At 48.6% G+C, this 22,493-nt stretch overlaps 7 protein-coding genes across 7 annotated transcripts; 3 read left to right on the top strand and 4 right to left on the bottom strand.

The window, feature by feature from the left end:
- Positions 1 to 74: 74 nt before the first annotated feature.
- BKA55DRAFT_698756 (bacterial alpha-L-rhamnosidase-domain-containing protein) lies at positions 75 to 2,865 on the top strand (the record flags this gene model as incomplete). The annotated part of the gene is made up of 2 exons (XM_046200550.1): positions 75 to 1,865; positions 1,912 to 2,865. The coding sequence occupies 2 exons, from the start codon at positions 75 to 77 to the stop codon at positions 2,863 to 2,865; spliced, it is 2,745 nt and encodes a 914-aa protein (XP_046040766.1).
- Positions 2,866 to 3,467: 602 nt separating this feature from the next.
- On the top strand, positions 3,468 to 5,377 carry BKA55DRAFT_587461 (general substrate transporter). The gene has a single exon (XM_046194661.1). It carries the CDS (start codon positions 3,649 to 3,651, stop codon positions 5,263 to 5,265), a length of 1,617 nt encoding a protein of 538 aa, XP_046040765.1. The 5' UTR covers positions 3,468 to 3,648; the 3' UTR covers positions 5,266 to 5,377.
- A 246-nt stretch (positions 5,378 to 5,623) lies between these two features.
- On the bottom strand, positions 5,624 to 7,848 carry BKA55DRAFT_587457 (uncharacterized protein). Its single transcript, XM_046194660.1, has 4 exons — positions 7,427 to 7,848; positions 7,192 to 7,364; positions 6,325 to 7,139; positions 5,624 to 6,276 (listed from the first exon to the last, which is right to left on the bottom strand). Exons 1-4 carry the CDS (start codon positions 7,765 to 7,767, stop codon positions 6,034 to 6,036), a joined length of 1,572 nt encoding a protein of 523 aa, XP_046040764.1. The 5' UTR covers positions 7,768 to 7,848; the 3' UTR covers positions 5,624 to 6,033.
- A 198-nt stretch (positions 7,849 to 8,046) lies between these two features.
- Positions 8,047 to 11,740, bottom strand: BKA55DRAFT_587454 (uncharacterized protein). The gene has a single exon (XM_046194659.1). It carries the CDS (start codon positions 11,590 to 11,592, stop codon positions 8,062 to 8,064), a length of 3,531 nt encoding a protein of 1,176 aa, XP_046040763.1. The 5' UTR covers positions 11,593 to 11,740; the 3' UTR covers positions 8,047 to 8,061.
- A 3,488-nt stretch (positions 11,741 to 15,228) lies between these two features.
- BKA55DRAFT_587448 (uncharacterized protein) lies at positions 15,229 to 16,587 on the bottom strand. The gene has a single exon (XM_046194658.1). The coding sequence runs from the start codon at positions 16,562 to 16,564 to the stop codon at positions 15,512 to 15,514; it is 1,053 nt and encodes a 350-aa protein (XP_046040762.1). The 5' UTR covers positions 16,565 to 16,587; the 3' UTR covers positions 15,229 to 15,511.
- Positions 16,588 to 18,869: 2,282 nt separating this feature from the next.
- Positions 18,870 to 20,151, top strand: BKA55DRAFT_547376 (uncharacterized protein; the record flags this gene model as incomplete). Its single annotated transcript, XM_046191016.1, has 2 exons — positions 18,870 to 18,921; positions 19,562 to 20,151. The coding sequence occupies 2 exons, from the start codon at positions 18,870 to 18,872 to the stop codon at positions 20,149 to 20,151; spliced, it is 642 nt and encodes a 213-aa protein (XP_046040761.1).
- Positions 20,152 to 21,064: 913 nt separating this feature from the next.
- Positions 21,065 to 22,047, bottom strand: BKA55DRAFT_668931 (uncharacterized protein; the record flags this gene model as incomplete). Its single annotated transcript, XM_046197925.1, has 2 exons — positions 21,686 to 22,047; positions 21,065 to 21,630 (listed from the first exon to the last, which is right to left on the bottom strand). The coding sequence occupies exons 1-2, from the start codon at positions 21,933 to 21,935 to the stop codon at positions 21,065 to 21,067; spliced, it is 816 nt and encodes a 271-aa protein (XP_046040760.1). The 5' UTR covers positions 21,936 to 22,047.
- Positions 22,048 to 22,493: the final 446 nt, after the last annotated feature.

Raw genomic sequence — 22,493 nt, 5'->3', positions numbered from 1 at the left:
GTAGTCAAGTGGCCTCCGCAGCCCTCAGCACATTTGAAGGATTGCGTCTCTTCAGAACCCAAACGTCTGTCACTATGTCTTTGCAAGTTGTCGATGTCCGTTTTGAGCATTATCGCAGTCCCAACACTTTGGGTGTTCATGAGCACAAACCACGCGTTTCCTGGCGTCTCAGCAACGCCCCTCCAGGCTTTGAGCAGCAAGCTTATGAACTGCGCTTGGAGAAGGTCATCGGACAGGAAAACCACCTCGTGTGCACTTCTCAAGTGGAATCTTCAGAGTCCCATTTAGTGCCTTGGCCAGCTGAGTCGCTCGTTTCTCGTTCGAGATACACTGTTTGCATCCGAGTCCGTGGGAAAGGAGAGACATCCTTTTCCGATTGGAGCGAACAGGCTTGGCTGGAGACAGGTCTGCTCAACCGGAGTGACTGGAAAGGCAATTTCATTTCGGCTCCTTGGTCAGAAAAGGACAATGATAAGCCAAAACCAGAAGATCTCTTCCGCAAGGCATTTACGTTGAATTCTGGCATCGCATCAGCTCGCCTCTACATAACCGCGCAAGGTATTTATGAGGCAGAGATCAATGGCCGTCGCGTTGGCGATTATTTCCTGGCGCCTGGTTGGAGCTGTTACGACAACGAATTGACATATCAGACGTATGATGTTACCGATCTTCTTGACTGCCGGGACAATTGTCTGGGCGTCCGTCTTGCCGAAGGCTGGTTCACTGGCAGATTGAGTTTCGATGGCGGCATACGCAACAGATATGGCACGCGCACAAGCCTCCTTGCACAGCTCGAGTTGCAGTATTCCGACGGGTCTTCGCAAGTTATTACAACAGACAATGACTGGATGGTAGCTCAAGGCCCCATTCGCCTGGCGGAAATTTACAACGGCGAAAAGTACGATGCTACGGTTGAGTTACCTGGCTGGTCTTCTCACGAGCACGTCACTGGACATTGGGAGCGTGCCGTTACATTGCCATTTATATCTGAGAAGATCAACTTGACAGCCGGTTATCGTGAGCCTGTCCGACGAATTGAAACATTGAAGCCAATTTCCAACATCACAACACCATCTGGGAAGACAATCCTCGATTTCGGGCAGAACCTGGTGGGATATGTTCGGATCAAAGCAGTTAAAGGACAGCGTGGCCATGAAGTCACATTGAAGCATGCTGAGGTCCTCGAAAATGGAGAACTGGGTGTGAGGCCTCTCCGCGTTTGTGACGCCACGGATGTCTACACACTCAGAGGAGATACTGAACCGGAAGTGTACGAGCCTCGATTTACATATCATGGCTTTCGTTATGTTCAGGTCGACAACTGGCCTTCCCAAGACCAGGATGTTGTCGCTGCGCTCGAGGCTGTTGTCTGTCATACTGATATGGAAGAGCAAGGAACCTTTGCATGCTCCAATGATAAGCTGAACCAATTATTCAGCAATGTCCGCTGGAGCATGCGAGACAACTTCCTTTCAATTCCAACAGACTGCCCACAGCGCGATGAGCGACTTGGCTGGACTGGTGATTTGGCCTTGTTTGCGCCAACAGCTACTTATATCTATGGATGTTACCCGATTCTTCGAGACTGGCTCAAGGGTGTATGGTTTGACCAGCAGCGACAGGGAGGAGTACCTCCAATGGTCTCACCAAACATCCTTGACAAATGTAGGATTTGGGGCCCTGTTTGGCCTTGCGCTATTTGGCATGATGTTGTTGTCTTGGCTCCTTGGGCACTGTACGAAGAAACGGCGGACCCTGCTATCTTGGCTGACCAGTTTGAGTCCATGGAAACGTGGTTCAAAGTCATCCCCAAGAACAAGGACCGATGCACCCACTTGTGGGATTTTAATGCCGATCAACTCTCCGTAAGTCTTTCCGCATCTCTAAAATCGCTTTTACTAATCTTGTCAGGACTGGCTTGACCCAAGCGCTCCCCCAGACGATGCTGCCAAAGCCACGACAGATCCTCCACTGGTAGCCAACGCATTTCTGATCAACTCCCTCGACATCATGGCACGCGTCTGCAGCGTTCTTGGAAAGGCCGAAGATCATTTGCTCTACAAATCATGGGCCGACAATGCACGAGCAGAGTTCACCGAAGAATACGTCTCCCCAAGCGGGCGACTTGTATCAGACACGCAAACCGCTTACTCGTTAGCAATCTGCTTCAAGCTCCTCAACAAGGACCAATTATCACGAGCTGGGTCGCGACTTGCAGAAATCGTTCGAAGAAATGCCTTTCGCATCGGCACCGGCTTTGCTGGTACACCTTTTGTCTGCGAAGCCCTCACCTTGACTGGCCATAGCAACGTCGCTTATTCCATGCTTCTCAATGAGAAATGCCCCTCGTGGCTCTATGCTATCTCGATGGGAGCTACTACAACTTGGGAACGTTGGGACAGTATGCTACCTGACGGATCAATCAACCCTGGCGAGATGACCAGCTTCAACCATTACGCTTATGGGGCGATCGCCAAGTTTATGGTTGAACGACTTGCTGGATTGCAGCGGGTTGAAGCTGGATGGAAGAGATCTAGGGTTCAACCTGTTGTTGGAGGCGATTTCACTTGGGCGTCTGCATCGCATTTGACGCCTTACGGCAGGGTGTCGAGCTCATGGAAGCTTGAAGGTGACAAGACAGGAAAGCAGGTCGTTCGTGTAGATGTTGAAGTGCCACCAAGCACGTCCATGGAAGTTGTTCTGCCTGGTGAGAATGGCACTCAGAAGACTGAAGTTGTTGGATCAGGAAAGTGGTCATTCACGGCAGATTATAACAAGCAAGGGGAATGGCCTGTGAAGGAGATCAAGTTCATCTTAGCCAAGATTGTTGAGGAGTTCCAGAAAGCAGAAGAGGCCAAGGCTTGAGCTCCAAACAGGAAGCAGGACGCAGAGAAATCTAGCTAGAATAATCGCAATGCTACGTCGACTTGAACTCGAATATTTCCTGTGCACATTGTGAGACCAACAGTGTTAATATGTTTCATCAAGAGGACGTCCATGCCTGATGCATGGCTTCATATCGGCAACGCCGTGTCCTTCAATGGTCTAAGATTTGAATAGTGTCTGGGTCGGCATATTAACTCGCGAGAAACCCCTCGAATTCCGAATTCGCTGAACGCCTCATTGCTCTAATCGACCTTGCAAGCAGTTATATCACCAATAATCTATGGGCAGTCAGGTTCGTCGCACGATCCGATGATCTCTTCCGATGTTCATGCATTCATTTCGGCGGATCAGTAACCGAATAGTGACTTGGATCACGAGTCAAATTCTTGCTTGGTCTACCCACCATTCCCAAGTTGCCAATGAAAATAGATCAAAGCCGGCATTACTCTAATTAGCGCCGGCTTTGGAGGCTCGCCATTGGATCAGCTGTAGGTTATCCTTGCCGGTCTAGATGCTTGTCTCAGCCCACCTTAATTTTTCTCTCCATCTGGGGCCCCGCACTTGTGAACCCAGCAGGTTGGAGAAGCATTTCCATCCGGGGAACTTTGTACCGCGATGCCAATAGCAACGCTTTCTTTTTTCTATAAGATGGATCATCTGCTGTCACTGGCATCGTTTCTCCATCACTCTCCACAAGATCTATTGTCTATCTCTTGATACCCATACCATTTGTGCAATCTCTCGTCAACATCCTCCCTCCCAATGGAGAAGCCTGAATCAACCGCTCACGTCGAGCGATCAGACTCCAAAACCGTCCACGTCTCGCCAGACCACACGCGCGGCCATGCCATCCAACACCAAGAACACAACCGAACCTACCTCCAGACCCTCAGGAGAGATCCATGGCTTCTCCTCTGGATTGGAGTCATGCTTTGGACTCTCATCGTCCGTGGTTTCGAGAACCAGTCTTCTGGTTCCGTGATCAGCATTCCTGTGTTCAAAGAGCGATTCGGCAAACAACTCGACGACGGTTCATACTTCATCGAGACGAGCTGGCAATCTGCGCTCAGCGGTGGCTCCAATGGTGCTGCGATCTTTGGAGCCTGGGCCTCATCATACTTTGCTGATCTGATCGGCTTCAAACCGGTTATCCTGATCGCAGCTGCTATCAACATTGGATCAGTTGGCGTTGAATTCGCATCTACATCTATCGAAATGTTCTTCGCTGGCAAGATGGTCAATTTCGTTGCCATTGGCGCGTTCCAGAACCTCTGCACAGCGTACGTAGCTGATGTCTCACCCCTTGCCATTCGATCTACCACCATTGGTTTCTGCAACCTTGCTCAATGCATTGGCCCCTTTATCTCGGCGATCCTCTCCAACTTCAGCTCGCAATGGGAATCCAATTGGTCCTGGCAGTCTCTCGTCGTTGCTCAATGGGGCTTCGCTGGTGTTGCTTTGATCGGCCAACTCTTTATGCCTGAGAGTCCTGTCTACCTGGTTCGCAAGGGGAAGATGGACAAGGCGCGTATGGCTCTTGAGCGCATGTACTCAGACCCCGAAGACGCGTCTGGTCATCTTGAACGTATCAAGTTGACTCTTGAAGAAGCTGACTCAAAGAATCTTGGCTCATACCTCGATTGCTTCAAGGGCACCAACCTCCGACGATCTCTTATCGCCATCATGGTGTTCCTTTCTGAGCCCATGTCTGGCCTTGGGTTCGTCTCCAATTACGGCGCCCTTATGTACCAGTACCTTGGAATCAGCGACAAGAAGTCCTTTGAGATTCAGATTGGCGCTCAAATTCTTTCCATGTCCGGTGCCACCATTGCTTTCCTTGTTGGCGACTTTTATGGACGTCGGCCCATGTACCTGGCTGGATGCATTGGCCTCTCTCTGCTTCTCATCTGTATGGGAATCTCTGGTTCAGTCAATACTACCGCTGCTGTTACGGCGTCCGTTGGCTTTTACACCATGTACAACTTCTTTTACAACGTGGGTGTTGGGTCAACGGTGTATACCCTTGCAGGAGAGATCCCCACGTCTGTTCTGCGAACCAAGACCCTTGCCATCTCCATCTCCATCTCTTCAGCCGTCAACACCATGTGGTCATTCGTCGCCCCCTACATGTTCAACCCCGGATATGGCAATCTCAAGGCAAAGATTGGATTTGTCTATGGTGCTTTCATGGTCATCTTTGCTGTCATGGCATTCTTCTTTGTGCCTGAAACTCGTATGCGAAGTTACGAGGAGCTGGATGAGCTTTTCATGAACAAAGTCCCTACTCGTCAGTTCCGCAAGTATGTCACTCTTGCTGAGCGACGCGCCGAGGAAGCTTATGCGATCGAGCAGGGGGTCAGGCATAAGACGGATGCTTAAGGTGATGGGCCAGGAGGATACGCGTTTAAATGAGAGTCGAGTTATATTGTTATGCCTTATTTATTCTGGTAGCTGGTAGCTAGTGACAATAAAGTGTGAAGTTCTATTGATCCAACTAATTTATTGAACTTCTTACAGTGTTATACATCTTTAAACCCAAGAAGCACAAGTTCGTGAGTATAGCATTTCTGCTGCAGGGTAGGCAGGCCTCTGGGTTTCTCTTCTTTTAAGACACTGTGCGCCTGATTACTCCAGAGCGAATGCCTCGGACTTTAATGCCGCGAGGATAAGCAACTTGATTTGGCTCTAGCTAGAATGTCTCTTCCTGGTCGTTTCCCCGTCTCCTGTTCTAACATGTCCTGATTTTACTTTTGGAGGCGATACAGAGTGCCGATTTGTGGAGCCCGAATCTTTGGAAACAGGGATCTCGGCTCAATGAGCGGTAGTGAACTTAGCTCCGGCTTTGGCGCTTGATGATTGGCTTAAGCTTGCGGCTTTGAAGTGTTGTAGTTGGCCTACTTACGTCAACACTCTCCGTTTATCTTCGGCTTTTTAGCTCGGCATATTCTTACTATGCTAACCCCCTAACTGATCTGCCCACCCCACTGACAATCTCGTCGCGTCGCGTCGCGATAAGCCAAGAGCTACACGATATTGAGCTTCGACCATTGTCAAAAGTTTACTCTTTGGGTTCACCTGCACTATACTCTTCACAGAAACCAAAACAATCTGTGTGATGCGCCTTAATTATTGGAATTTCCGAACATCTTATATCGCCTCTGCATCGTAGTTCTGGATCTCCATGATCATTGCTTGAGTAATGCGACCTCGTTCTAGATGCGTATCTCCGCTTGTTGCATCAACGCTGGCAGCCGACCAACTATCATCAACCTTGTCTTCAAGAGCAAGTGCATGGGCAATTAGAAACTTGACCATCCACTTGTCAAATCGGTAAGACTCTGCGTTCATCGATTGCATACAGTTCTTCTGAAAGACAACTAGTCGTTTGATCTACATACTAATCAGCATTCAGCACGAACTATTAAGTAGGCATCTCACCATCATCTCCACGCTTGGCCAGTAACTTCGTAGTTGTACCAATGACTCGAGGTTTGAACTGAGCCGGTCTCGAGACTCTTCAAGCTCATGGGACTCTCCAAATAGGTATGTGTGCAACAACACTGACGAGGACACGATTGTTACATGACCTACGATGTTGTAGACGGCTTCCGCCCCAGGGACCTCCCGCGAAGCCTTCAGAACGTCGCATACAATGGCAGCATGAGCTTTGCAGGAGCTAGCGTACTTGCGGCCATTTCTTGTAGGTGGTCGGCGATGATCGAGATATTGGTAGAATAACAGCGTGTAGTAGTGATGATAGCCGAGATGAAAGGCTATGAAGACACGTCCTAAACCACGGCTGACAAAAGAAGCCAGATTTTCCCTTGAGAACATTAACCCAGGACCTAGACCCTCTTCAAAAGAACTGAGCTCAGTCTCCAGCCTCTGCACTGACTCATCTATAAAAGATTCGTTCCACTCAGCTGTATTCGCTAGTTCTTGCTGAAGCTCCTGTATTTGAGCATATAACCCAACCAGTCTGACCATGTGAGCCCATAGCCCAGGCTTCCAGTCTGAGTCTGCGACATCTCTGTCTCCAGATCTCATGTGGTAGAACATATTCTCGTCGAGTGGCCCTCGAGGTTGTTTAGTTCGCCATCTGAATTGTGGCGATAGATTGGAGCCTCCACTGGCCCAAGTGTCGATAATGAAGCACGTCCAGAATATGCGTCTCTTGACCTCTCGTCTCACGCCATCATCGCTTTCGTCAAGTTCACCGAGCTTGAGGATTTGAGTCATTCGGCTTGCGAGTCCTGATAGACGATTAGATATGGTTTAGAGAGAGAATTATCGCCAAGGACAAACCAAAATACAAAGACTCAGCATCTGCATCACCTTCACCAAAGAAGTTGTTGCCGACAAGAATACAAGCTTGGATGTTCTCAATACAGATATGCTCCAAGTCTTCCTTCAATGCTGCAGTAGCTTGAGCGCGATACATTGGCCCACGAGCAACAACGTCAGGATCTGTCGCGAATCTGGACTCCCACCAGAGCTGTTTAGTGGTTCTTTCACAAAAACACGGAGAAATATGACATACCTTGCAGACAAACCTAGCATAGCAAGAAGGACAGGTTTAGATACTGTGCCTTCCGCAACGCTGACTTTGAACGTGGGCTCGTGGAAGAGGCTGTGAGGGGAATCGTGGATGAAACGAAAGTATAGACCTACTAAGTACATCTTCTCGTCTTGTGTATGGATTGACTGAACCGAGCGCGGAGGCTCCTGAACTTCTGATGCTCTTGGAAGTTGGGGGCTGGTGATAGCAGCAGGACAATGCAAATTTCGTTGAACGCATTGGGAACATGCTACAGAGTTGTCTGCCCGATCACATCTGCGCTTAGAAGTTCTACAGTTCAAACACGCCGTTGGGGGTCGCATGGCCACGATTCATTAGTTGTAAGATTGTATCGTGAGGAGGAGTTGGCAAAGTATTTAAGACGTCATGATTGAGGATGAGGCAGTGATAGAGTTAGAATCGATGGCTCATTACTGCGTATTTCCAAGCGTCAAATGTTGCTCCACTAACCCTAAAAGGTAGCGTTCCATACTTTAACCGAGGCTTTCAGATTGACATTGCGAAGGAAATCAACAAAGAACCATTGTTCAGAAACTGAAATTGATGTAGAGCTAAAAATGGTCTAAATCTAATAATCTATCCTAGAGAATAAAAACCTAACCGCTGTTGTTACAGTTCGTGCAGTAGTCCATAACGACACTGCATGAGTTGGACAGACGAATATGTCCGCAAATCCAAATACCATCGTTCTTCTTAGCGTTCTCGCGAGCTGCAATAATATCACTGCCCTTCATGCCAATACCATAGTCATCACACTCAAACTTTGCAATGCAAGCAGCTTGACCAACCGAGGCAACCATAAGGATACCCTTGTTAGACCGACTGTATCGCGTCGTGTAACCCTTGTACACAGTATCGGCATCGAACTCATTAATAGCCCTGTCACAAGCCTCACCTAAGCCCTTCTTCGATAAGCTATCGGCTGTTCCACACTGGCCACCGCCGTCGTTATCAACGGCAGTTTGAGAAGGTAAAGGCGTGGAAACGGTTGATGGTTCACCGTAACCACGTGTTGCTGTGACGTGGACAGTATAAGCCATAAAGTACTCAAGGGTGTAGGCTGAGTAGACCAAAACGGTGCCGTCGTTGGTCTCAGTGAAGGGAGTCTGCACTGGGGCCTGGGTAACTGGGGCTTCGGTGACGGGGACAACTGGGGAAGGGTATGAGGTGTAGTCCTCGCAGCTGTTGTCGATCAGAGAAGCTGAAGTGACGTATTGCTTGCCGGAGACTGTGGTGCTGCATTGGCAGTATGGCTTGTCGACGCGAGGTCCGCCGTAGATCACGCAAGGGTAGTAGGTGCGGACTTCCTCGCTAGTTGTCGCTGCGTCAGTTGTCACGCCGGATGTGATGGCATCGGATGAGGCTCTGGTAGTGGTGATAAAAGTGCTTGGGGTAGAGGTTGACAAGACAGCGTCAGATTGTGTGGTTGTAGCCTCAGTAGTCTTGTCCTCGCTAGTAGTTGTTCCGACAGCCTCGGTGGTCTTCTCTTCGGCAGTGGTTGTTCCAGTAGCCTCAGCACTCTTGTCATCTGTAGTAGGGCCTGCTGAAGTCTCGGCAGTGGAAGTGGCATCAGCCGTAGTAGCGGCCTTGTCTGTAGAAGAGGGACCGGCCGAAGTAGCACCAGTGGAGCCACCACGGACCAAGCACTTGCTGGCAGCCTCCTCGTCGGCACGCTTCTGGAGGCCTGCAGCAGGTGTAGCTGCAGGTGTAGTTTCAGGAAGGTCAATAGAAGGAGGGTAAACAATGAACTTGTGTGAAGTGACAAGCTGGTCCTCGACCCAGAGTCTCCATCGACCCATGAACTGACCCATGATGTCGTCATCGGAGCCAAAGACGATCTCCTCAAGCATATCATACTCGACGATAGCGCGACCCCACGTTCCGTACTGCTCGGTGGATTCTGCACGGCCGGTACGCGTGTAGCCGAGAACGGTTGAGTCAGACCCAGGAATGATGCCAGAAACTTGACTGGCCAAGTAGTTTGCACGATCCTCGTAGCGGAAAGTCGTTGTCACGCCAAGGCTACGCTCAAGGTCGTTGGTGAAGGGAGTGACAACGAAAACCCTGGGGTGAAACATGGAATGCAGCACACCGGGGACTTGGTCTGTACCAACAAGACCAGCAACGCTTTCGGCATTTATGGTGCCATCGCGAAGGGCATTGAAAGTAGTGGCCTCGAATTCGTCGTCAGGCGTGGGGTTCCAGGAACTGTCGATGAAGACGGGGTTCTCCCAGATATGAGACAGATAGACACCCAAGTCAGACACGATAATGACAGATGTGCAGCCATAGATACCGTTGACTCCTGCAGATCCTTTACCAGCGAAAGGGGGAGCGCCGAACCAGTGTCCCGCGGTGGCTCCAGTCTGATCCACCCAAAGGGGCGTGAGGGAGGCAACGTAGAAAGGGTTGGGAGACATGTCATCGTTGAACGCTCGAGCCACTAGCTCCGAATCACGCTTAGAAGGCGGGGATGCAGACTCGGACCGGGCAGTAGGAGCAGTGAAGGGATCGTCACCGAAGTCAATGGGCTTAGAAGGGTCCGTAGGGAGAGGTCCGTCGACAGTGGTGGTGGCGATGTCATTGCAGTTAATGTCACCAGCCGCGCTGCCCATCTGTCCTCCTTTCGATCCTCCAGCCCCAATAGGACAAGAACCACCGCCGCCACCACCGCATGTGTCAGCACCACAAGGTTGCGGAAGTCCAGTAGTCGTGGTAGTCGCTTCGGTGGTAGTAGACTCCTCCGTTGAAGTAGGGGCTTCGGTGGTTGTAGGAGCCTCTGTAGTGGACTCCTTCTTGGTCGTCTCCTCTTGCTTGGTGGACTCTTCTTTGCTCTGCTCCTCCTGGCTCTGATTCTCCTCATCCTCCTCAGTCAGGTCATCATTCTGGCTCTGTACTTGAGGAACAGCGCCGGTGACGGCGGGCACGTTACCAGCAATGATGTTGCCAGAGATGTTGGTAAGATCCTGAGCCATACAAGCGAGCTTGTTGATAATATCACCAATAGCTCCAAGAAGACCTCGCTTCTTGTTACAGCCAACGTCGGGCTTGCCGCCCAGGGACACGATCACAGCGATAATGTCGTCATGAGTGTCCTCGACCTGCTTATTAGTCTCATCGGTGAGAGACTCGGGGTCCTCGGTCCACTTGTTGATAATGGGGATCAGAGCGGCGACCTGCGAGGAGACGGAGGAAACGCTAGCTGTAGCCACCTCGGGAGCAACGGTTGTTTGGGCTGGGGGCTGGGTGATGACAGGCTCACCGTCATCCTTACTGGTGGGCTTGGACTCGGCGGTGGTAGGCTCAGGCTCTTCGTGCTGGGTGGTGGTCTGGGCAGGCTGCTCAGCGGCTGTTGTTGTAGTGTCCTGGACAGGCACCTGCGCAGTGGTAGTCTCAGCAGGTGGGACACCGGTGGTGGTGCTTTCAATGGCGGGCTGTTGCTCAGTGGTGGTATCAGGCAGAGGGTTGTTGGTCTCAGTGGTAGTGCCAGGAACAGCGTTTGATGTTGTTGTAGGCACAACGGGCACCTGCACTTCCGTAGTGGTGTCCTGACCAACAGGTTCTTGTGAGGAACCAGGGGTCTGGATGATGGGCTGGTTGGTGGTGTCCACTACAGGAAGCCATGTGGTGGTAGGGTCAACTGGAGGCGGCAGCTCCGTTGTTGTTTCCTGGACAGGAGGTACTGGTTGTGAAGTTGTGTCCTCAACAATTGGTTGTCCAGTAGTTGTGTCTTGAACAATGGGTTGAGTCGTACCCTCTTGTACAATGGGCTGAGTGGTGTCAATGACAGGAACAGGACCTGTCGTAGTGTCTTGAACAGGAGGTGGCGCTTGAGAAGTAGTGCCCTGAACAATGTCTTGGGAAGTCGTCGTATCCGGAACGACAGGAGGAAGCTGAGTAGTTGGCTCAGGGTTCTCCTGAATTGCTTCCGAGGTCGACTGAGGAACAACGATAGCATCGGTAGTGGCAGGGTTAAGATCAACAGGTATGTCGGTGGACGTGTCGATCACTGGCGGAATGAAAGCTTCAGAGGTAGTAGTGGTAGTAGCAGGCGCGGCTTCAGGAATGGGGTCCTGAGCAATTGCACAGAATGGCAGCGCCGCCAGGGCAAAGAATGTGGCACGCATCTTGGCGTAAACGAATGACCGAAATAAAATGAAGGACTATACCAAACCAGAGCGTAAAAAAAACTCCGAGCCTATGGTGAATGAAGGCTGAATCGAACCGCCACGCAGCTAGCACTTTGACTATATATCAACTTTATGTTGGCAAAACTCCGTCCATCGGAATATGCCCTTCCATTGCTGTATGACAATCAACGCACAGGGATAATGTAATTGGAGTTACAGTGAGCGACGCAGGTACTGTACAGCCCGAATCCCATCAGCGTTAGTGCTGACGTCTTCTATAATTAACGCTTTCTCCAAGTCACTACTCGGGTAGGGCCTTGAGACCGGCCCCCCTTAGCCTAACCCATTCCACACGTGGAGCCTGAGGGTCAGGCACGGGGGGTACGGTGACTAGGAAAAGGGTCGGTTGACTAGGGAAATTAAGCTACCTCATTTTTATATGTGCGCCCCACCAAATTAGATGTACTTCCTTTGCCACGGATAACTACATGATTGTGACCGGACCAACCCCTCCATTTGCAACCCCCACCAAAAATGCATATTGCCAAAACACCAAGCAACCATCACGACTATTCGGTATTTTCTTCATCCTTTGGGATAACGAACTCGCCCTAACTGACTTCAATAGTATCCCCAATGACTATTTCTTCATTATCATCATCATATTCATCATCTTCATCCATTTCCTCATCATCTTCAACGATTTCTAAGCCGTCAGCTTCCAACGACATCTTCTTCCGATTAGAGCGGCGTTTTTCCTCGTCACTGACAATAAATTCCAACGCCTCCTTCACGATATTGAAGTCATAGTCAAATGGAAGAAGGAATTGGGGATTCCAGTGAAAGATAAATACTCTAGGGGCTTCCCGACTTTCTGATTTCTTTGCATTAGTCGCTTTCACCTTGGAATCTTTGCTTTTAGCCAGAAGCTCGCGGTGAAGCCGGTATCTTGACCCTATCACCGCCGTCGACCGTATACAATCTTGGTGTTGTTTTTTTATATAAAATTCGGCCGCTGTGAATAGCTTCCTTTTCTGAGAATAAGTCGGCTGGCTGCTGTATAGATCAGCAACCCGTAGATCCTTTAAAGAAGCCCTGAGCATCTTCCTGACCGCTGCAATCCATCGTCGTAAATACCCGACTTCAACCCTAACTTCTTTAGTGTGCATACGAGCTTCCTCGGCCGCCTGACCGGCCAGCCGGTTGTGCTGATCCTTTGCGACGCGAAGTCTGGCATCATATATAGTAATTGGCCCGTAATTTGCCAGTATGGTGGTCCCCTGATCCCGGGCAGACCTTCTAAGGTTCTTCTCCTTGAGACGGCGCATTTCCTGAGTCGCAGTAATCCCATTGACTGCGAGAGTTGTATGTGCTTTCTGCAGCTTCTCATTGACATGTGACACTGAGGGAGTCAGAGGCGTGCCCGAGGTTATTGAGCATTCGATCCTGAGGGCCACATATTCCTCGTACTGACGGATCTGCCGTAACTTGAGCTCCGGCGTGTTCATTTCGATCCAGTTGACGCACGGGGGTGGCGTTGACATCAATCGAATCTCCTGGTCGTGACGATTCGAATGGTGTATCTCATGAGGCGGCGTAACGCCGTCTTCCTCACTCATTTCGGAGTTGCTATCGCTGCTGTGGGTGGAAGAGGACCCTCGTGAGATATAGCCGGGTAACGACTCTTCAGCTACCTCCAAAGATAGTGATGATAAGGGATTTATCATACGGGCTAGTACAACCTCAGGATCGAAGGGATAGATGCCGGTCTTTTGCCAAGATGAGATGATAGTGCTTCTCTTAGTAGTACGGGCGCGTACCTCCTGTAAATGGAACAAAAAGTCAGCTTTATTGAAGTCTGTAGCGCCATCTGCAATCTCACGAAGAAGGATTTCCTGATGCCAATGCTTGTATACACAGAATAGCCCTACATCTAGCGGTTGAAGGATATGTGTCAAGTGAGGCGGGAAAGGGAACAACACCACGCCTGCATCTTGGGCTTTTTGGAAAAGCTCTTTGGTAAAATGATTCTCACAACCGTCTAGTAATAGTGTTCTTTTTCCCGGACTCAAAGAAGTCCGGGAAAGCCGTTCAAAGTGGTCGAAGAATTCTAGCGCGGAGATATCATCGATATAGCCGTTTGGTGTTGTAACGATCGTTGTGCCCGGTTCAAGGCGGTTGTCAACCCACCGAGACGGCAGCTGTACGCCCGGCATGATGATAAACGATGGAATAACCCGTCCTTTTGCTGATATAGACTCAATGATCGTGACGCTTATTGTCTCGTGTGCATCAGTCAAGATAGGCTTGTCGATTTCCCCAAAAGTCCACAGGAACATCCCATTTTTAAGATAACCGATCTGGAAGCCTGTCTCATCGATGTTCCACACATCCTCGTAATCTATGCCTTTTTCCGCGTAATCATGCCACTTGCGAAACCACTCTTCGACGTTGGCTCGGTCTGCCATCGCCTTTCTTTGCACTGCGATGGTTGAACTCTTCTTTCTATGAAGAATAGAGGAATATCTTCTTAGAAAACGTCTTGCCCAGTATCTAGAAGCCGTTGGAAGTCGGTCAGTTGCTTTTAGAATTGAATTAGCATACTGTCGAAGAGTACGCATCTGTATATGATGTCCCTGAGTGACGCGGCGCCAGCACCAAGCGAGGATCGCCTTCTCTTCTTCCGGCGAAAAAAGCGTGAAGTTGCCGCCATTTTGAGAGACAGGATGTTTTCCTTTTTGTCGAGAAAGCAACCTTTTATATGGTACCCTCCATGCCTTAGCAGCTTTAACAGCTGAGGAGTAATATCCTTCCCTTAGAAGCTCGACAGCCGCGACAGTACGCGTCTCAAGGTTATGAGCTGTATATCGCAAGACATTAGGGTTTCCGGTGTCAGAATTGATATATTTTTGTACTGCAGTAAGAGCCGGTTCAGGGCTTTTGATTGATGTATCCATCGTCTCAATTGAATAGAAATTGCAATTATCATGACTGAATAAAGTAATTACCTTGTTGGTGTTGAGGACGTTGAGTGGTGATTTCGTTGCGATGTTTGTGAGGGGTAATGACATATCGCGGGCATCATCAGTGCAGTAAAGAGGGACAATTCAACTAAAGGAGTGACTTATTTTTTTGGTGGGGCTACATACAAAAATGAGGTATCTAATTTATTCCCCAGTCACCCGCCCCTTTCCCTAGTCAGCCTACCCCCCGTGCTTGACGCACGGGCACCTACGGTGGAAAGGAAAGCACGGGGGGTCGGTCTCTAGACCCTACCCGAGTAGTGGGCGGCAACTGTCGGTGTTCATTGGTCATATCTCGCAAGACCCCTGAAGCCTGCCGCGATTAGCTGATCCTTCTGTGTTTCAGAAAAGGGTTCCCCCAGCCTTAAACACAACGATAAACAAGTGATTAACAAAAGATTCTGGAGAAAAGAAAGCTTGTTATTTCGCTAACAGGGGAGATCGCGATTGTGTTGTAATTGAAGAAGGTTAGTTATCTGCATCCTAACAGCGAGTATGTTGCTTTTCAACATAGTGAACGGCCAAGATCTCGTCTTCATGGGAGCGCAGTGGTAAACAGACAGTTACTGGCATTGCACTCCCGTATCATGTCTCGATCAGCTAAACAACTGCCGTCTCACCTAAGCCTAGCCCCCAAAATCCGCAGAGATTACAGAGTACCAGCTCGATAATCCTACCGGCTAGGCCGGCTCGCAAGCCATCCGTCCCATCCCTGCACTATCCTTGCTAATTTTATCACTTCAAGGCTAACTCTTGGGCTGCGCAATAAATCAAGATTGCAATCAGCGGATCGTCAATCCTGTCAGCAAATTCATGCATGCACAAGCAGGTTTTCAATCAATCGACATAAAGTAGATCCACCTTGTAATTTGAATCCCGATCCTTATGGGGTCCTATGTACCGCTCACTCCTAGCACCTGTTTCATTTCATCGCTCGACCTAAACTTGGCGTAGTCTCTGGCACTCCCGTACTGCCCCTTCAAGTCAGGATCTGCCCCCTGGCTCAAAAGCCACTTGACTCTCTCAACAGCACCGGCCATAACTGCATTTACGATCGGGTATTGCGCTGTCATATGCTGTGTCTCAAGTTTGTCATTCACGCCAGCGCCATTCTCTACTAACAGTGCCATGACGGGTATTCTTGACTTGTCAAATTCGTCGCTTGGTTCAACAAGTCCCGCATGGGGAATAGAACCTGCGGGACAGGCGCCTGCAGCGTAAAATAATCCCAATCCGTTACTGGTCATCTTAGCGCCAGCATTTAGAAGCTTCTGCGCTAACCCAACGGTGCCCTGTGAGGCTGCTAGCCTGAGTGCTTGGGATGGATCTGCTTCAGGCCCGCCAAGGTTGGGATCTGCGCCATGCTCCAGAAACCAATCAAGCAGTGGTTCATTATTTGTCTGAATGAGCCTTGGGAGGAGGCCCTCTGGCGTATTGACTGTCCAGCCGTGTTCTGTGAGGAGCTGAAATAAAGCAACTTGTTGATCTGCTGGGGCCCTGAGGATAATTTCTGGGGTTTTTCGTGAAATCGGTGTTCCAGACTGGAGAATATAACGTGCAATGTCAACTTTGCCGTTTTTCAGGGCGTCGAGCAAGCCGTGGTGAAGGAAGAGTGGCGAGCGGGTTTGAGAGGTGACGATTGACTCGACAGTAGATAAGTCACCCTCTCGGCAGGCACACAAAAATGCGACAAAGTCTGGTACACTGACTCCTCGTCCGGTGAGAATATGTATGTCGCTGGGGTCGTTGGCGGGAATGTCGTAAGGTTGGCCCATCCCCATCTGCTGGTATCCCATCTGACTCCCTGCCCCCATCTGCTGTGCGGTTTGTTGCCGCATCGTAGCTTGCTGTTGCGCCATCGCCATAGCACGCATTTGTTGCTGCCGTATTCTTTGTTGATCTTGCAGCAAAAGCTGTTTGGAAATCTGTTCCCCTTGTGATGACATTTTGCTTTGTTACTTGATGTTTGCCTTGTTTAGATGAACTGTAAGATGAGCTGGTGCTGCGTATAAATAGAGGGGCTGACTCTGCTGACGTAATGACTGGTAGGGAAGTGTTTCAACTGGTCTGATAAAGGAATGACCCCGCAAGGCCTGCTAAGCCATAGATAGAAATATTTAATGCCAGTTAGTAAACAGACAATAAGTAAACCAAAGCTGAATAGGATCGTAGTTCAATCCCGAGAAACATTAAGTGGAGAGACAAGGCTGCATATCGCGAGAGGGTCATCCAGTATGCAGATAGTGTTTTCACAGAGATTAGTATCGCCCTATAGCTCAATGTAGGGTTAGACTAACAGATAAAAACCTAATAATCCATGATCTTGACCGTGGAGTATCCTTAATAGTATGGGCATAAATATTTATTATATCGGAAACTAACATCTGGCTCTGGCGATAAGGGCAGCAAGCTATTGGTTACACCTTAAAGCTAGTTGTGACCATACTTGTAAAAGGATACAATGAACCGCTACCCTGTTACTCATGGTGTAAAATCCTATTTGTTGTATTTTCCTTGAATACAGTCATAGACAAAAGACAAGTGCCCTTTGCGGTTTATAGGTCAAATCTAACCTCGGCAAATAAAGACCACGTGTACTGTCCTTCTCCATATACAGGGTGCTCCTAGCGACTGAGTCGATTGAGCCAAGGTCGTTTGATCTTTGCAAGTTATCAGAAAACATGGATATAAACTGAACGATGCATATGATTAAATGACCTTTGGTAGAAAAGCCTCGGTAGACGGTGTCCGCTGGCCAGGCAAAGACGCAAAAGATTTGGCTCCAACTCTTACTAGCTGGGCAATTTCGGTCTCCTGCAATGACCTTCATGGTTTTGCATACGTTATCGGTGGGCTTTTTAGAAGATCTTTTAGAAACTAGAATGGCTTGCCGGGGCTTTATAATAGCACCTACCATGGTGTGGTATCGCCGGTGGAATCGGTCAAGTGATATCTTGACAGTCAGTTTTGACGGCCCATCCTATATCGTCTGTCGGAGAAGATCCACATAAGGCACCACTGTGACTCAGCTTTCACGTGGTATGTAGTAAATTACTTCGGGATCTAGACTGTGAGTAAGCTACGATGCGGTAGCTAAGTACAACATACATTTAGGTGACTTGTCATTGTAAAAGTAACCTTGGAAGTTTGCCGGGAAGGGAGTAGGCAGTGCTGTGGACGCTATTATCTTCGTCGGCGTGTAGACCATACCGACCCTGTGAATAAGTTGTGCCAAAAGGCAGGCACGCTGTTAATAATTGGATTGAAGTGCTTGACATAAAGAAGTTAGCTGATATCTCTTTTCGCAAACAACCAGACTGTAGTGGTAATGGAGGTAAATGGGAGCGTTCGACTCATGAAGCATGGGTTGTCTTCTCCCTTTTTCTAGAGGCACCAACATGATAACTCGGCACAGGACCTTTGCATGCGGCTGAAGCTGGCCGAACGCCAACCACCTTCAGCTGAGTCAATAATCGTCCGCTAGCCCAATGATCCCCCAGGCCACATATCAGGGATTACTTTGGCTTGTTAGTTTGAGCCGTATGTATCACAATGGGTTGCCTCATTTGCTGAATTTTGCCACGTTGCATATCAGCAAATGAATGCAATTACAGATTCCATGCAATCTGTTATTTAGAAGAGAATTGGCAAAGATCAACCGTCGCCACAGACCTGCAGGACTTAATGTTCTTTCAGGCTGTACCAAACATTGATGAGGAAGGAAGTGTGTCGCAACTACTCGAACAGTAACCACTAGCAACCCGAAGTTTAACATTAGAACTATCGATTGTGGCTGGAAAGAAACGTTCGAGACTGAATTGGATGTTCTGGTTAGTGCTACTACGTAAGACCCGAAAACATAGGAGAATAGGTTTCTCCAGCAATAATTTTGTATGGTATGCAGTCGCACGCCATTCTAACTTGGGTAGAGCCTAAAGACCGATCCCTCTTTGCCTGATCCATGCGGTGCCTGAGGGTCAGGCACGGGGGGCACGTTGGCTGGGCAAAGGGTCGATTGAGTAAGGAAAGCAAAGATGCGTCTGATAGTAAAGTAAGGCCTAGGAGGAACTATCTTTAATATACCAAAGTCATTATTCTAGGAAGACTCCAATCTCATTGCATGGCCATTGTATATAACAAGTCCACGAATCCGTCAACGGCTTCCTAATCAGCTGCAACATCTTTTTAGCGTGACCTTTCATAAACCACCGGAGCTCAGATCGATGTACAAGAATACAGAAGTGCGCCATTATGACCAATGCCCACGGCTCTTTATCCTGTAATGCTGTGACATACTCGTCAGGTAACTCGCCAACCCAAAAGTTCATAGTATTTCGAAGAGGGGTATTGCGATGTCGCATATAAGCCCGAGCAAAGGCTATCTCGAGAGCTGATAAGACTTCCAGACAGACCGGAGACGTGGCTAACGGCAATAGCTGAGATGCCAATGCTGAAATACGTAGGCCGTCGTAGCTCATGGGAAATTCAGTAGTATCATCAAGATTCGGCATGTGAAATATTGATGGTGTTTGAAGGGCCTTGGCAATATTGCATGAACCACGCAGCAGATGAAACCAGCTAGGCAACCAGTTTGTTGGGGATTGCTCAGTGCAAGACTTAGAAAAGGGGTCGAACCAGGCAAATGAGCACCACACTAAACCAAACGAATAGGAAACCAATGCGGAATAGTTTTCCTGGTTCATATTTTCCACAGCATGGCGGAACTCTGGTAATGCTAAACCGTGGTGTTTGGCCGCCAGCCACATATAATGGCGCTTTTGAGAGAGGCGTAACCACGACAGGTGAATGGCCGCCTGAGCTAGGATTCCTCGCATGATAAACGGATATTTTTGGGCCAACGATGGAACTGTTGCTTGCATTTGCATCGTGGCGTGGGGGAGTTGTGTAGGCGCTATGCACGTTGAGGTGATGAACTGGTGCAGGAGTTTCTTGGGTAGGTGGTTCTCAGGAGCAGCCGGGGTGGTTAGATGATGATTTGGCCGTGGATGCTGCTGCAAAGGCTCTCAAAGCTTTCATCAAAGCTCCATGGTGGGAACGGATATGGACAGTCCAAGCACCCATTCTCCCTCATCAAGCAACAGTCTTCTGGGGTCCCTGCGAAATCTCATGGGACTCGATGCGCAAGGCAGCGGATGGCTTCTTTGAAAACAGTGCACCCGGAATCCCCCGGGCATTTGGGGACAACGGGAGCGTTGTCGACCTTCAGTGTGTGATGAGAGGGCTCCATATCACCCGTAGAGAGCCGCTATTCCAGATTCTTTGGCGTTGGAGAAACCGTCATGCCACAGACCCACGAGATAAGGTATATGGTGTTTTGGGATTCCGAGATGATGTCTCCCTTCCCACAATCGCAAAATGTAATTGTTCTTTCGACGCACGAGAAGTGTATGAGCAGACCACCATCGGTCTTATTGACGCGAGCGGCGATTTGCTGCCTCTGATCGGTAGAGGGGGCGAAGGGTCAGATATCCCCGGTATTGCCTCGTGGGCTGTGGATTGGAATGGCGTCTAAGATCATTCTAGGCGTAGCACCTCTGACTTCTGGGATCACCTTTGCATATGGCATGGTCTTGGATACACGGCAGATCGTGGACTTTTTGGCGTCGGCGAAGGTCTAAGAGTCGAGGATAAGCGAGTTCTTCGTTTATAAGGTCTTCGCGTTGATCGAATCTGTGTGGTTGAGGATAAGTCTAATAGCGATGTTGAGTCGGATGAAGGATCAATCGGCTCCCTATTTCTGTCCGCCGGCAGTCGTTGGGGTAAACTCATTACGAGCTTCCAATAACTCGTCCCTGGAAACCCAGATCACGGCCACGACATGGGAGGTTGGACGCAGAAAATGGTTCGTCCACAGGCGCTCTTCATGACACAGTCAGGTATTTTTGGTCTTGGTCCTCGGCACATTCAATCAGGCCAGGAAGTTTGGATACTTGGCGGCAGTAGACTACCGATTGTCCTCGGGCTTCATCCTGACAGTGTAGGAAAATCGTCTGAAGGTGACTTTACGTTTGTTGGAGAATGCTTCATATATGGTATAATGATGGGTGAAGAAGTTAAAAAGGGACCAGGTAAGGCAAGAGATATTAGACTTCATTAAGGGTTTTTAATTATAGTTAATAAATTATTATAATAATTAATAATACTTCTCTGTTAATAGTAAGAATAAAAAGGATTTACTAATAAATATAATATAACTCTTATTTAATTATATTAATTTTATATTTAAATTTATTTAATATATTATTTTATAAAACTAATAATTTGTAGCTAATTAAAAATAAAATATATTAACAGTTTAAAAAGTACTTTTATAAATACATATTATAATTTTAGTATCTATTATATATATATATTAAAAACTATTATATAACATTAAGTCTAGCTAGTCTTTATTTAGCTATTAGCACTTTCTCTAAACCATCCAGTTATGGTGCTTCGAAGATTTGGGAAGGACTTCTCGCATGATGTGGAGGATAAGCCTCGGGGTGCCCAGGCAGCTCAATCTTCTGTTCCGAGGCATAGGGCTGTTGTTGGGAATGGTCAGGAAGCTCAGCGGGAGGGACTGTATTATTCTTTCTCTTCGCCAATCTTCTCCAAACAATCCATCCAATACCTCCCAGAATGAGGAGACCACCCAATGTCGCACCAACCGCCACGCCAGCGGTTCCTCCCTTGGACAATCGAGAATCTGAGCTAGCAGAACTTGTTTCGTCGCTCAAGGATGCACCGGTCGTATCGGCTGTGTGTTTCGTTGTAGACTCCGCCGATGTTCGCGTCGTAAATGTTTCTGATAGAAAGCTCAAAGTCTTTGTTGCAGTGATAGTTTTGGTCTTGTCAAGCTTTGGTGCACTAACGTTGACGTATTGAGATGCAGCTACTCGATGACCAGACTCATATAACCCGAACCAGTACACACAGTCTTCGTTGTTCTTCATCATTTTTCCAGCATCATACTCAGCTACCCAACCATCTGGATACGGTGGGCCATTTTCTGGATGACAAAGTCAGCGAATCCGCTGCAAAAATAAAGACTGGGTGTCTCTTACTACTAAGTAGACCATACCTGCTGCCTTTTCCGTAAAAGCCAACTTGGGAAATATAGAGGTCAACAACAGCGAGGTCTGTGTCAAATAGGATCGGGATGGTTTCTCCATCGTCGTAGCGAATGTTTTTCGTTGAATCTTGATCGGCTTCTTGTTCTGGGTCCCACTCTGGGGGACGGTTGAATTTAGAGTCGCATGACGCTTGGCTGGCGAGTAGAGAAAATACAAGGCCGACTTTCTCGAGAAAAGACATCGTGATGCGACAAGATTTCCCTGATTTGACGAGAGGTCCCCTCACTATTGCATACTTGATGGCTTTCTGGGCCTATCGATGTTGATTCAGAATCACGTAGATGGACATAAGTGGGAGGGGGACTTGACTTCTGACTAGGTAGTGGGTGGCAACGGTATATGTCTTCAATGACCCGAGTGTCCGAGCCAACGTGCCTGCCATGGGTATCCAAATTGGTAAGGACTGCATATCCGATCGGCAAACCATAAGAAGTATAGTTGAGGCACGGGCTTCGAATGAATATGGTGGGGATATGAGCTCATGATCTGACTTTGTTTCCCCCGATGACGGTCGACCAACACATCTTCAAAACTTCCCCCGTCAGCGGGAACAAGGACGAATAGGATTCAAACTCGGGGGCTAATAGATTATTAACGTATCACGTTCAATAAACATATTTAAATCATCAATAACAGTATTCGATATCATTTCAGCTGCCGATTTGTGAAGCGTCAAAGCGCTCCCTGATTTGCCTAGTTGCATATAGAAGTGGGACAAAACACAGTAACCAACAGCACA

The sequence above is a fragment of the Fusarium redolens genome (assembly GCF_020744475.1).
Source record: "Fusarium redolens strain MPI-CAGE-AT-0023 chromosome Unknown BKA55scaffold_44, whole genome shotgun sequence".
Classification (NCBI taxonomy): domain Eukaryota; kingdom Fungi; phylum Ascomycota; class Sordariomycetes; order Hypocreales; family Nectriaceae; genus Fusarium; species Fusarium redolens.
This window is presented reverse-complemented; position numbering and strand designations above follow the sequence as displayed.